This window comes from Theropithecus gelada, chromosome 14, assembly GCF_003255815.1.
Source record: "Theropithecus gelada isolate Dixy chromosome 14, Tgel_1.0, whole genome shotgun sequence".
Classification (NCBI taxonomy): Eukaryota; Metazoa; Chordata; class Mammalia; order Primates; family Cercopithecidae; genus Theropithecus; species Theropithecus gelada.
Genome location: NC_037682.1, coordinates 115,312,214 through 115,327,771, shown reverse-complemented (window position 1 = coordinate 115,327,771; position 15,558 = coordinate 115,312,214). Strand labels below are relative to the sequence as shown.

Sequence of the window (15,558 nt, the reverse complement as noted above, 5' to 3'; positions counted from 1 at the left end):
ACTATCATGTACAAGCATTCATCATCAAATTAGATATTATAACCTAGAAAAAAATTGATTTCCAGAAACATACAACCTATCAAGATTGAATCATAGGCCAGGCACAGTGGCTCATGACTGCAATCCTAGCACTTTGGGAAGCCAAGATGGTCAGATTGCTTAAGCCCAGGAGTTCAAGGCCAGCATGGACAACATGGCAAAGCCACATTTCTACTAAAAATACAAAAATTAGCCAGGCATGGTGGTGCATGTCTGTTGTACCAGCTATCTGGGAGGTTGAGGGTGGAGGATCTCCTGAGCCTGGGAGGTCAAGGCTGCAGTGAGCCAAGATCACACCACTGCACTCCAGTTTGTGTGATAGGAGTGAGACACTGACGGAAAAAGAAAAAAAAATTATTAATCATGAAGAAAATCTCCCATTAAAGAAAACCTAGGACCTGAGAGCTTCTCTGGTGAATTCTACCAGATATTTAAAGAGAAATCAATCCCAATCCTTCTCAAATTTTTCAAAAAAAAAACCTAGCAAGAAGGGAAAAGTTCCAAGCTTATTTTATAAAGCCAGCATTACCCTAATACCAAAGCCAGAAAGAACACTACAAGAAAATTACAGTCCAATATTCCTAAGGAACATAGATGCAAAAAATCCTCAACAAATACTAACCAACTGAATTTAACAGCACATTAAAAGGATCATACACCATGATCAAGTGGAATTTATCCCTGGGATGCAAGAATAGTTAAACATACCCAAGTCAATAAATGTAATACCGGCACTGAAAGAATAAAGAAGAGAAATTAATAAGATCATCTCAATACACGCAGAAAAAGCATTTGACAAAACATCTTTTCAGATAAAAATTCTCAACAAATTAAGTACAGAAGAAATGAACCCCAACACAATAAAGGCCATATACAATAAGCCCACAGCTAACATCATATTCAACTGTGGAAAGCTAAAAGCTTTGCCTCTAAGATTAAGAACAAGACAATGATGCCCACTTTCTCTACTTCTTTTCAATGTAGTACTGAAAGTCCAAGTCAGAGGACTGGGAAAGAAAAAGAAATAAAATGCACCCAAATAACAAAAGAAAAACTAAGATTTTCTCTGTGAATGGCGTGATTGTATATATAGAAAATGCTAAATACTCCACCCACACAAACACACATGTAAAAGAAACTGTTAGAACCAATGAGCTAATTTGATGAAGTTGTAGGATACAAAATCAACGTACAAAAAGCAGCTGTATTGTTGCGGGAAGTCAGGGACCCCAAATGGAGGGACTGGCTGAAGCCATGGCAGAAGAACATAAATTGTGAAGATTTCATGGACATTTATTAGTTCCCCAAATTAATACTTTTATAATTTCTTAAGCTTGTCTTTACTGCAATCTCTGAACATAAATTGTGAAGATTTCATGGACATTTATCACTTCCCCAATCAACACTCTTGTGATTTCCTATGCCTCTCTTTACTTTAATCTCTTAATCCCATCATCTTCATAAGATGAAGCTATATGTTGCCTCAGGACCCTGTGATGATTGTGTTAACTGCACAAATTGTTTAAACAATATGAAATCAGGGCACCTTGAAAAAAGAACAGGATAATAGCAATGTTCAGGGAACAAGGGAGATAACCTTAAAGTCTGGCTGCCTGTGGGCCAGCCACGACAGAGCCATATTTCTCTTATTACCAAAAATGGGTAAGATAAATATCACTGAATTATTTCCCCAGTAAGGAATATTAATATTTAACAGCCCTGGGAAAAGAATGCATTCCCCGGGGGGCCTCTAAAATGTCTGCCCTGGGATTGTGTGCCTTATGCAGATGTAGATAGGGATAAAACACGACCTAGTCTCCTGTAGCACCCCTAGGTTTGTTAGGATTAGGAAATTCCAGCCTGGCAAATTCTAGTCAGACCGATTCTCTGCTCTTGAACCCTGTTAAGATGTTTATCAATGACAATGCATGCACAGGGGGACATGGAAGTTCATTAGTGATTCTAGTTTCACCCTGATCTTGTGATCTCGCCCTGAAGAAAAATCTACCAAGCAATCAAAAAAGCAAAAAGGGAAGAAGTTGCTATTCTAATTTCAGACAAAACAGACTTTAAACCAACAACAATAAAAAAAAAAAAGGACATTACATAATGGTAAAGGATTCAATTCAACAAGAAGATTTAACTATCCTAAATATATATGAACCTAACATTGCAGCATCCAGAACCATAAAACAAGTTCTTAGAGACCTACAAAAAGACTCAGATAACCACACAATAATAGTGGAAGACTTCAACGTGCACTGATAGTGCTAGACAGATCACTGATCCCGAATCCCACTTGATCCAGAACTGAGTTCAAGGTCTGAATGTCTTTGTTAATTTTCTGTCTCAATGATCTGTCTAACATTGACAGTATTTTGTTAAAATCTCCCACTACTATTGTGTGAGAGTCTAAGTCTCTTTGTGGGTCTCATGCTTTTTGAATATGGGTGCTCCTGTATTAGGTGCATATATATTTAGGATAATTAGCTCTTCTTATTGAATTGACCCCTATATCAATATGTAATGCCCTTATTTGTCACCTCTAACTTTTTTTTAAGTTGCTAGTAGTTCGGGGACTGTTGTGGCAAAATCAATAATACACTATTTTTTAATGTTTATGTTACTTATGTAACAAATAAAGCATATTTTGATGGCCAAAATGAAAAGATAAGAAACATTCCACAAGAGCATTTAAACAGCCAATAAGTTATCTTGTTTAGGAGAAAAGATTCACGAAAAGGATCTAGAATGTTACATACTTTATGTAATTCAACACATATTCTCGATTTGGGTAACATCTTAGAATAATGTAATGCTGCAGTTTAGCTTTTGAGGTAACTCAGTTAATCAATAGATATTTCAGTTCTTCCTAACCCATTCATATGGATTAACCATATTAAGTAGGCATGTAAAAAATGTTTAAAGAAGATTCACTGTTTAAAAAATAACAGTGACACCAAACCCCTCTCAGATTGATATCCTTTTTTTTTTTTTTTTTTTCCTAAAATGAAGTATTGTCACATAGGGGCATTATTTCTCAAGATGAATGTAAATATCATTAGATGTGTTAATGAGAAATCTATTTTGAACTCATTTCTTGGCTGTTCCTATAAGGGAAGGTTTCAGGACAAGTAGGACACCAAAATATCCTCTAGATAACATGATTATTGTCACAGTTCACAGAAGTCCCTCTTCATTGGCATTTATGTTATTTAATGTTCAGTGAAGGAAACAGAAATGATTTTAGGTATTTTAAGCAAGAAAGAACACAGATAATTAAGTGCTTACAAAATCACCAGGTGTGCTTAGGAAGTGAGTTTTAGACTAGAACTCCAGGATTGACTCCCAGTTCTCTATCAAGGTGATCCAGCAGGAAAGGTAGAATTAAGGTGGAAACAGTGTGCCCATAGTGCCCAGACTTGTATTTGACACTCTTAAGGCATACTTTATCTAATTCCTGAAAAGGACAGCAATGCTGGCTCTTCACTGACCCCCTTTTCCCACAGAATGTGGATAGTTTTTATTGAACTCACCATTCTATCATATTTAAGAAGACAAGATTTGGAAATCCTAGAATGACTGAAAACTTTCTTTATACAGATAATTCTTACCAGTGTAACATTGCCCGTTACCTATTTTAAGCCATAATATCTTTAGCATATGATATCCTAAGAGTAGCATAAAACAGCTTCTAGAGAAGGAGAAAAAAAAAACATAATTTAATGCAAATAAAAATCCCTAGTACACATTTTGACATAACTTCACATTTTAAAATTCCAATCCAGGTTGGACAATCATTAATAAAGTTTTAAAATATCTTTAGATTTTTATTGAATCTCTTTTAATCCAACATTTTTCATTAATTTTACACTTCAGAGTATGCGAAATATTTCAATATAACCACATCTAGAAAGGTAAACTCATAACAGTTTACAGTATGGTTTTGATGAACTACAAGTTCAGCATTTTGGTGGGGAAGGGGTGAAGTAGACAGATAATTTGAAAAGTAGGTACTTTGAACTCATTTCTTGTTTCTCATATCATATGCTAAGTAGATACTTTGAGCTTATTGAAGGTACATAAATGAGAAGAGAATTTTTATTTGTCCTTCTTGATAATGAGCAAGATTCAAATATTTTTTCTAATCTCCACTGATAGCCTGGGTGCAAATTATACATAATTCTTTCTCTTAAAGTTCCTATGAAACCCATTTTACAGATGAAGAAACTGAAGCTGGGAATTTAAGTAACTTACCCAAGTTCATGCCAAGTATTATATACCATAATTAGTATGTGACTCAATGTTCAATCCTCACTGAAAAAAAAGATTGGATTTTTAAGTTAACAATGATCATATATACATATATATATACACACACACACACATATGCACATATGTTATAATTTCATTACATCATCAAGATACCCAAGGCCTCACTGAGTCACTACCTAGCTTAAGAGAATTTGTTAAAGTTCAAATGCAGTAACAAATTTTCTTTTACTTCTATACCCAAGAAATAGCTCTATCTTTTTTTTGAAGAAGTACAATTCATACTCTATGACAAATCTCAAACATCTCACCCCCTAAAGCCTCGAAGGACTAATTACATTAGTTTATTTTTAGAGAACTTTGGTCAAAGTTATTCCCTTTTGAGATTTCCATTCAAAGCAAGTTAAAGTGAATTTTAATTGATTGGAGGTACAAGGCAATAATCATGCAAATGTATGATAACTTCTCTTTCAACACTGAGAAAGGGTTTTGCTTGGTATTACTTGAACCATAAAGAACTGCAGATTCAAGAAGCCTTCTGTGTGCTCCATTGACCACAAACAGGATCCTGATAGAACCTTTGAGTGCACATTCTTCAAACTGGCCAGGGGAAGAAGCCTAAGAAATGCACTATTGGAACAGGTAAAGGAGATAACTTATATCACCTCCTATGTCAGGCAACTTCATATACCCAAAATTTATTTTTATTCTTGACTTAAAACTGGACTCATTGGAATCAATGAGTTTTGTTTATAAGTAATTTAAGGCACAAAGATTTACAGTACCAAAACTATGATACATTTTATTGTACACAGTTATACAATTTCTATTTACTGATGGAAGATAGGAATGAGAGCTCTTCAGTTATATCCTCAGCTATTGAGTTCTGCATAGATAAACCAACACTTGAGCCCATAAAGTACAGCATTGCATTACGAAAAACTCTGATTTTCATATTTTGAGTAGCCAGAAAGTGACCCTAACAACTTTCTTTTTTACTAGGGACTGAAGTACAAAGCCTCCAGCTTTTGGAAAGTTTATCTTTAAAGTACTCACTTAAGTTTCATGGAAAGATAAGGTTTTACATGCAGAGGAACAATTGGTAACCTATTACATTTGAGAGAGCACAAGACATTGTACCCTGACCAAAATAGACAATTTCAGAGACTTTTTTCTTATTCTTCAATTACAATGTTAGCCATTTTATCTAAAGCCTTCATGACAAAGTATTTCTACATAAAAAGCAAACAGCTCAAAATATTCACACATTCTAAAACTACATTAATAAGATTATTTGACAATTACTAAAAAGCAAGAATATTATTATACTACTACTGGAGATGAGAAAGATCCAAAGATAATTGTTACATTTTGTTTATCTCAAAAGCCAACGTAGCCCATGCTCTAATGAGCCTTTAAACTCATCAGGTTGAAATAGTTTTCTAACTGAGCAAATAGCATGCTCTGTTCTTGCTATCTTCAAAGTAGGATGTACTATGTATAACTATGAGTATATTTTGAACAGTAGTTTGATAATCTTCATAACCTTATTTTCCTATTTAAAAACTCAAAATATTTGGTATTTGGCTACTCTAAACCTAAAAGACTTCTGTGTCCACTTGGTCTGGAAAAAAACTTATTCTATAAACACCCAGTTAAATGTTACTAACCTTTTGAAATGTCCCATGCTGACTCCAAAAAAAATTTTTACCTTCATTTTCTCTTCCCCCATGATACCATGATTTTACTTTTGTCATGGGTTTAATTGACATATATATATAAATGAGAATATAATTTTTTATTTGTCCTATTTAATGATAAGTATGATTCAAATATTTTTTCTAATCTCCATTGATCATCTGGGTGTACAATTTGTACCCAGGTGATCAATGGAGATTAGAAAAAACATTTTGAATTTTTCAATAGGAAAATAAGATTACAAGGATTATCAAACTACTGCTCAAAATATATTTATAGTCATTACATAAGTATATCCTGCTTTGAAGATGGCAAGAACAGAGCATACTATTTGCTAAGTTAAAAAACTATTGCAACCTGATGAGTTTAAAGGCTCGTGGAATTTGAGTTAGAATGGAATTTATCATTTGCATGTATCTAACCCTTATATACTATGAGCTCCTCAGTAACTTATTCAGCTCATTCTGCTAGGTGCCTCCCATACCTGGTAGGTTATCCAGCACATAACAAGTGTGCGATCTCACCCTTGTTAGAGTACTTTGCTAGCTCACACCTGAAAAAAAAAAAAAAAAAGCCTCTGCATGCCTGTGGACATATTAGAGCCTGCGACAGCCATCCACACATGTTGTGAGAATTCAGAAAGCTAGATTTTTTGCTGCTCTGGGTCAGATATTTAGTTCTATCACCACATTAAAAAGTTGGTGATGGTTTTAGTTTAGAAACCTCAGCCTCCCACATGCAGGCTCTTCTAGATCTGACCTTCAACCTATCCCTCCCTTACACCTCAGTCCTTTACCCTAATAATACTCAAACCTGCTCAACATTTTTCCTTCTCGCAAAAACCAGTATTTCTCAACCTTTTGGTTAAATAAGAATAACCCAGATAAACTGATAAAAATTTATATTCCTGAGCCCTAAACCCTGAGAATAATTGCAATTTTATAGGTGGAGCCTAGAAATCAGCAATTTTAAGAAACATACCAGGTGATTCCAATGCAGGTTTTCCATACTCTTAGGAAAAAAATTCTATAAACCTAAATTCACCCTTGATTAATAAGTTGTAAAATCCATTTAAACTTCAAGATTCCCAGAGTACATCTACAGAGGGGAAAGAGAAACAAAGCAAGCAATAGAGTTGCCAGTAAAATGGGAGGGATTTGGCAAAAGAAGGCATGAAAGGACTGCAAACTGAGAGGTAAGAAGGTTAGGCAGACTAAATACACACATTACCAAACATCAGTCAGCCAACGAGAAATTTACATAAGCAATTAGTCCAGGTGGATGAAGGACTTGAGGAAGGTGTATGGTATGCCCTGGCAGGGAAGTTCCATCTTACAAAAGGGAGATAGGATGATTTTGATGATTCCATCAAATGTAGGAAAACAAGCAAAATGTAGTAATGCCATAAGGGAATACTTACTGAGAACTGATAAAATAAGTATGTATTTATATGTGCTTCTGGATCTATAACTGGTTAGTGGTTAGAAATAAAGTGTATGGGGCTGGGTGCGGTGGCTCATGCCTGTAATCCCAGCACTTTGGGAGGCTGAGGCAGGCAGATCACAAAGTCAGGAGATCGAGACCATCCTGGCCAACATGGTGAAGCCCCATCTCTACTAAAAATACAAAAAGTAGCTGGGTGTGGTGGCACATGCCTGTAATCCCAGCTACTTGGGAGGCTGAGACAGGAGAATCGCTTGAACCCGGGAGATGGAGGTTGCAGTGAGCCGAGATCGTGCCACTGCACTCCAGGCTGGTGATAGAGCGAGACCCCATCAGAAAGAAAGAAAGAAAGAAAGGAAGAAAGAAAGAAAGAAAGAAAGAAAGAAAGAAAGAAAGAAAGAAAGAAAGAAAGAAGGAAGGAAGGAAGGAAGGAAGGAAGGAAGGAAGGAAGGAAGGAAGGAAGGAAGGAAGGAAGGAAGGAAGGAAGGAGAGAGAGAGAGAGAAAGAAAGAAAGAGAGAGAGAGAGGGAGAGGAAGGAAAGAAAGTATAATTAACACTTCGTCTTTGTTGCCAGGTAAAATGCTTCCATTTCTATGTGATATCAATGCAGCACATCCTAAAATAGAACTTGAAGGACAAGAGGAAACAAGTTTCAACAACTTATTCAATATGGTGGGGTGTCTTCATCTTCTGGGAATGGAGAGTGGTGATTAGGACTATAACATCTACTGTCCATTGCTCCGGAGGAGGCGCTGAAAGACTTTTGGATAAAACTCAATCTATCCCATATCCTGGGGGATGTTTTCATTTTATCAGGATCAAATCTTTAAACTCTAACAATTCATTTCTATATGTAGAATTCCTATCATTAGTTGACAGATGAAGTATGATGACAAGTGGAAATTGATATCAAATCAAATTTATAATCACAAACTCTCTCATATAAGATATTGTGGTTTAGCAGTTAATAATTCAGGCTCTGAAATCAGACTGCTAAAATTTTATTCACTGACTCCACTACTCATTAATGTGGGTCGTTAATCCCTCTAACCCTAAACCTTGCCTGTACGATGGAGAGAATAATAATGTCTACCTTGTATAGTTGCTGACACATTTCACAATGAAATGAATAGAAAGTCTCTGGCATATAGTAACTACTCAGTAAGCTCTAGCTGTTATCATTAGGAGCATCATTATATTACAGCATTCTAAATCTATATCCTTTTTTTTCCCTTGATAGGTTCAAGTTTCATGGTCTTATCTACTAGTGTCATAGACACACACCAGAGTCAGATAAGCTTAGATGTGTATCTTAGCTTTATGTTTGAGGGTGGGTTTTCTTTTTCCCACACTGTTCTAGTTTGCTCAATTGTAAAGTGGATAATAATAATAGTTATCTAATTGTGTAAATTAGATCATTATGTCCATCAAAAATGTGTGCATGTACACCCCTCAAAGTTCTAATGCCCTTCACTGATTCTCATCTTGTTAAGCAGTATTTTTAGTGCAAAATACATAGGAACAAAAACCATTTGCAACTATAATAAAACAATTTCTAACTGTGTGACATTAAGCAAATGATTTAAGGCATTAAGATTATTTTGAGGTTGAAAATGACAAAATTTTAAACATGCATATATAGAGATGATATTGTTATGGTCTGGCGTTATGAGAGACAGCCAGCCCACTGATGAGGCTCTCCAGAACTGATAAGCAGTTATTCAGGTTGGCAAAGGGAGGCTGGAGAACAGACTTTAGTGCATATATTTTGTAACAGTAGCCACAAACTGATTTTGTGTGTTTGACCGGCTTCATAAGTTACTTTTAATAATATTTACCTGATGCTTTGAAAACAGCCACAGTAGCACATTGTCCTAGTCTGAAATGATTATGTTATCCTGAAATAGTGCACTGGCCTCCTTTGCTGGGTTTTATTATGGTATTTCTTTGATTTTGGAGACGCAAGCCCTAGACTAGCAGAATGAAGCATTAGTATTACCTAGCTACTTAAATGCCAGACTTATTCTTTCCAAAATGGATGTAAACAGAACATGCCTCTCTTCTTCATCCTTCAAACCTGGATTCCTTGCCTCGGTTCAATACTATCTGTTAAAGTAGCTTCAGACAGAACGGAGAATGTCTGTGCTCCTCTTCTTTAACACTGTTGGTCTGAAGTCATAGATATTCCTCAGTGAAACTGTCTAAACTCTCAACACTTCATTCCTTGTCAATTAAACAATGTCACTTGATGCTCATTTTCATTCTTTTTGTCTTAGAATATTTTCCATTTTCCCTAATTAGTCCGAATCTATGTGATTCTGAGTATTTGGTGCTAGATGTTAAAAAAAAAAAAAAAAAAAAAAAAAAAACCCAAGATCTCTAATTGGCTAATGAAACCCAGTCCTTCAAAACATGTAGATACGTTTTACAGGATTCCAAAAGCTCCAAGGACAAGATGAACATATCTCCAAATTAAGGCAAAAGTTGAGAAGGCAGGTTGATATATACCATCTCCTTTGAGACCATTCTCCCTTATTCCACATTTTATACTGTTAGAATATTGAGTGAGCTGAAGCTGAGAGAAGCTGGGAAGCGTTCCACCAGAAAGAAGGATTTCTAGCATTCTACAGGAGTCTGGATAGGGGAAGAAAAAAGAAAAATAACACTTTATGACAGGACTAGGGCTTTGCACAGTCCAGTCCTATTTGGCTTCGTGGCTGACTAATGAAAATTAAATCTCTGAGGATACCAAGAGCCCAGATTTTTAAATTCTGTTGTTTTATGTCAAGCCGGGACACAGAAGGACCATAAACACTAAAATAAGAGTTCTTAATACCAGTAAAATGTGTTCATGGTGCATTTATTCTGCAAAGTCTTCTCTGACCCCTCTACTCCTCTGGATTGCTCTAAGACCACACTACTCACGCGGTTCTCTGCCTTACCACGACGGTATCAGTAGCATGCGTCGGAGCCACAGAAGCTCGGTATGAAATCCTGCCTCTACCACCTGTTTCCTACCTGATCATAGACGAGTCACTCAAACTCCCTTTTCTTACCTTTGAAAACAGTAAAACCTAGTTTTAAGAGTAGCTGGGAGAAGAGATACTGTGCACAGTGTAAATTTTCGGATACATAATTGATGTTCAATATTGCCATGCTGCTTGCTATTGTAATTTGTTTCTCTCTTTGTGCATCACTTGCAGACCAAAATATAGATCACCATATTCTCAGAATGTAAGGAAGTGTTGGGTATTCAATATTATTTTACCGATTGGTTAAATGACGATTGGTAGCTATAGACCAGTTACAGAGTTCTGTTCCATTTCCCCTGCAGCTGACTGAAGATGAACCCTGAAAACTGGACTCAGGTAAGAAGCTTTGTTCTTCTGGGTTTTCCCAGTGGCCACCTCCTACAGTTCCTGATGTTCCTGGGGTTAATGACCACCTACATTGTAACAGCCATAGGCAACCTGCTAATTATTGTGCTCAGCTGGATAGACCGACGCCTGCACACACAGATGTATTTCTTCCTGCGGAATTTATCCTTCCTGGAGCTGTTGCTGGTAACTGTTGTGGTTCCCAAGATGCTTGTCGTCATCCTCACGAGGGATCACACCATCTCATTTGTCAGCTGCATCATCCAGTCCTACCTCTACTTCTTTCTAGGCACCACTGACTTCTTCCTCTTGGCCGTCATGTCTCTGGATCGTTACCTAGCAATCTGCCGACCACTCCACTAGGAGACCCTGATGAGTGGCCATGTCTGTTCCCAGCTAGTGCTGGCCTCCTGGCTAGCTGGATTCCTCTGGGTCCTTTGCCCCACTGTCCTCATGGCCAGCCTGCCTTTCTGTGGCCCCAATGGAATTGACCACTTCTTTTGTGACAGTTGGCCCTTGCTCAGGCTCTCTTGTGGGGACACCCATCTGCTGGAAATGGTGACCTTCATGCTCTCTACATCAGTGTTACTGGGCTCACTGACTCTGACCTCAGTTTCCTGTGCCTGCATTCTTGCCACTGTTCTCGGGGCTCCCACAGCTGTTGAGCGAAGGAAAGCGTTCTCCACTTGCGCCTCGCATCTCACAGTGGTGGTCATCATCTATGGCAGTTCCATCTTTCTCGACGTTCGTATGTCAGAGGCTCAGTCCAAACTGCTCAGCAAAGGTGCCTCCGTCCTGAGCTGCATCATCACACCCCTCTTGAACCCATTCATCTTCACTCTCCGCAATGACAAGGCGCAGCAAGCACTGAGAGACGCCCTGGGGTGGCTCAGGCTCACTGCTGTGATGAAACTGAGGGTCACAAGTCAAAGGAAATGATCTCATTAAATGGGAGATTAAATGTTTATTGAAAAATTTTTAACTGTGCGGAAGTTTAAGGGATGTAGGCAACACTGTGCACTTTTCTCAGCTAATGAAAGAACAGTCTTCTTAAATATACAACATGATATATGGTGGTAAACCTTCATTTTCCCTCCCTACAACCTTCCTTGTGCCTCCTCCTCCCCACAGAGAAGGCTGATCCAATTGGTTAAATTTCTTTCAAGTGGGATCCCTGGATTGGAGAGCACATGTGAGCATGTGACCTGCATACAGGAAGGCTCCTCTTTCTCTTCATGTGTGTGCTTAAACACTTTTCTTACTGCATCAGTCTCCTGTGTCATGTAGCCAATCAGAAGATGCTGAAATATGGAGATTCAAATTTGGAGCTCAGTGGGGAGTAAAAGGGCCTCTGAGGTCTTCCAAACTAGACTGGGTATTGCAAATAAAATTAACCAGAACCTCTGTATTATTAGAAAATCCAATTCTGGCTGCAGTAATAAATGGTTCTCTGGTTCACGTTTGTTATTGCTCCCTATGTAACTAGCAGCTCCTATAGGAATCTCACAAAGGAAGAATGTTAAGACCAGTGAAACATTTGGATAGCCCTAATTCCTAAGTCAAACTCTACTAACAAACTCAAATATGGCAACAATCATTTAATCATTCCTTTAAGAAATATTATTAAATCTCTAATATGTTTCAGACACTGTGCCAGGCAAGGCTCCAACTAGGGTGAACCAAGGGAGATGTCTACAGAATACATTTTAAAGAGACATGCACTTTCAGGGGAGTGTAAGTGCAGGGTCAGGCTACTTACAAACTCAATAGTAAATCCTTACTCAGTGTTGACATGAGGCGCCTATGTTGCTGTACCCTCATCTAGGCTGTGGTGCTAGGCTTGGAGAATACAGTATTAAGTAAGCTAAACGTGGTTCTTTCTTTTATAGAATTTAGAGCATAGTGGGTGATGACTGACAAAATATATTAATAAATAAATTCATAAATCAGTATGTAATTGAAATCTGTGATAAATATTTTTGAGTTTTGTTAGAGAAACTAATAAGGACAAATTAATTTGGATTAAAGATCAGCGAACACGTCTTTGAGGAAGAGACCTTTAGACCCAGGATTGAGATTGAGCAAGAGTTTGCCAGGCAAGGATGAAGAGAAGAGCGTCTCAGAGGTAGCAAAGAGTATTTGCAAACTCAAGAAGTAAGGAGAGACTGACAGAAGTAAATGTAAATAGAGGGTTAGAAAAGAGTGGAGTTAGAGAAGTGAGATTGGAGAGGTGGGTGGAAGCCAGGTCAGACAACATCTTATCTATAACAGTCATGTGGATTTTTTTTATGGCAATGGAAAGCCTCTGAGTGGTTGTAAGGGAGTGAATGACCAAGTCATATTTTTAAAAATGAATCCAACGCCAAGTCTATCTATGACGTCAGTATAACTCATGATGATATAAACTCTATCCATGATGACATAAACCCACAGATCCTTAGAATCTATAAGAAGTTTTAGGTATTGTTGAGCACTTGGGCTCTGACGTTGTATAGACTTGGGTTGGATTCCAGAAAACAAGCTCTGGAGCCTTAAGTAAGTTATTTAACATCTCTAACTTGTAATTGACTCATGTTTAAAGTAAAGATGATACCTACCTCCTAAGAATTTTGAGAAAATTAAAATAAATAATAAAGGTAAATCACCTGGTTTTTGGATGTGTCTGGAACATCGTAAGTTCTAACTAAATGTTATTTATATGATGATGATGATGACACTGATAGCAACAACAGTGACCCCAGGAAACTATGAAGAAGAAAGTGATTTGCCCAAGGTAATTTCCTTTTTCTTCATTGGCGAACATTCAATCAATCCATCAGTCTCCACTGGGACTCAGGGTCCAATATTTCAAGAGGACCCCTGTCTCAAAGAATTTTAAAAATATTATAAGGTCTTCCAATGTATTTTGTGTCCAAAAAGTGACATCAGGAAAAAGACACCAGATTTACTAGTTGAAACTTTCTCAGCAATGCCAACATCATTCTTACCTGGGAAGGTGGTCTCTGAGCCAAACAGTTCTGCATAGAACTTGGTACTTTTTATCTAGGAGGCACTTAGAAGCAGTTCTAAGACACTCATCCCATCTTCTATTGTGGCTAAGAGTTCAGGTCACCAGAACCTGATTGAGGTTAAGAACAATGGAGAAGCAATAGGCATAGAGTTTTGTCTACTTTGAGGGTCCTATCCAGCAGGCTAATACCCTGAAGCATCTTTCAGATTCTCAGGTGACTGCCTCTGCTAAGGTAAGGGTCTGCGCTCCAGGGGACCAATAAGGTCCTTTTTCCTCCTCCACAGCTTCTTGATGGCCATGATCACTTCCTTGTTTCTCAGGGTATAGATGGCAGGATTCAGCATGGGGGTGACAATTGTGTATAGCACAGACACTGCCTTGTCCATGGGGAATGTCCGAAAAGGCCTTGCATAGATGTAGATGCAGGGCACAAAGATTAAGGTCACCACAGCAATGTGAGAGGCACAGGTGGGCAGGGCCTTGCTGCGGCCCTCCCGTGAGTGGCTTCGGAGCATGACTAACAGTGCTGTGTAGGATCCCAGAAGCACCAGAAAACACATCAGGGTCACCAGGCCATTGTTAGACACCATTAAAAGCTCTAAGACAAAGGTATTTGTGCAAGCCAATTTGATCAGCTGAGGCACATCACAATAAAAGTTGTCCAGCTCGTCAGGCCCACAGAATGGCAGCTGGATAGTCAATGCAACCTGTACTATGGAGTGGATGAAGCCCCCTACCCAGGAGGCTGCCATGAGGAGTGCACAGACAGTCTGATTCATAATGAGTGTGTAGTGCAGGGGCTGGGAAATGGCAACGTAGCGGTCATACGCCATGACAGTCAGCAGGAAGATCTTGATGCCTCCAATGAAATGGAAGAAGAAGAGCTGAGTCAGGCATCCACCAAAGGAAATGGTAGGGTTGCCTGAGAGCAAGTCGAGCAGCATCCTAGGTGCCGTGATGGAAGAGTAGCAAAAGTCCAGGAAAGAAAGATTGCCCAAGAGAAAATACATGGTCGTGTGCAGGTGTGGGTCAGAGGTCACTATGACCACAATAAGAAGGTTTCCCACTACAGTCATAAAATACATAGCAGAGAAAACAGTGAAGAAAAAAACCCGAAGCTCCCAAACCCGAGAGAGCCCCAGCAGAACAAATCCTGTCACCTGGGAGTGATTTGCTGGATTCATCTGGTTGGTATGATCTTGTCAGTGAACCTGCTAAGAAAAAAGGACATATTATTCAAGGGATCTGCAAATTTCTCTAAAATAATTCCCTCTGCTTCCTCTGTGAAATTCTTCACTCTTTCATTTTCCATAAGGAGAATGTTGTAAATGGTTCTGCAGGACACCAAGCATTTGAACATCATGTATTGGTGATATCAAACTCCAAAGGCATAAAACTCCGGATAGCAGTCATACTATTTTTGGTTTACGAGAATCAAAAAGAATAAGTCCTCAAAAATTGAAAAATGGGATGTAGAAAAGAGAGTGTTAAACTGAAAATGAATTTCGATTCTTCCAGTAACTAGTTGTGTAAACAGAAACAATTATCTGCAGTTCTTTAAGCCTCACTTCCCTCCTCTATGATAGAAAATTAACCAAAATGTCCTCAAAGTTTCCTTTACTTTAATATTTGATACTACATATGGCCTTAATTTAGAAAACCTGATGCATCCCTCCAAGCCAGACATTCAGACGAAGCTTCCATGGGTTGACATATCTC

General features: G+C 38.1%; 2 protein-coding genes across 2 annotated transcripts; one reads left to right on the top strand and one right to left on the bottom strand.

Annotated features, from left to right (window-relative positions):
- Positions 1 to 10,796: 10,796 nt before the first annotated feature.
- On the top strand, positions 10,797 to 11,768 carry LOC112605748 (olfactory receptor 6T1). Its single transcript, XM_025355586.1, is given in 1 exon segment — positions 10,797 to 11,768. A coding segment is annotated over 1 exon segment (972 nt).
- A 2,240-nt stretch (positions 11,769 to 14,008) lies between these two features.
- LOC112607322 (olfactory receptor 4D5) lies at positions 14,009 to 15,091 on the bottom strand. Its single transcript, XM_025358444.1, has one exon. The coding sequence runs from the start codon at positions 15,021 to 15,023 to the stop codon at positions 14,067 to 14,069; it is 957 nt and encodes a 318-aa protein (XP_025214229.1). The 5' UTR covers positions 15,024 to 15,091; the 3' UTR covers positions 14,009 to 14,066.
- Between the last annotated feature and the right edge of the window lie 467 nt (positions 15,092 to 15,558).

Bases quoted from the DNA above. Each gene is read 5' to 3' on its own strand.
- LOC112607322 (XM_025358444.1), bottom strand. From the start codon at position 15,023: ATGAATCCAGCAAATCACTCCCAGGTGACAGGATTTGTTCTGCTGGGG.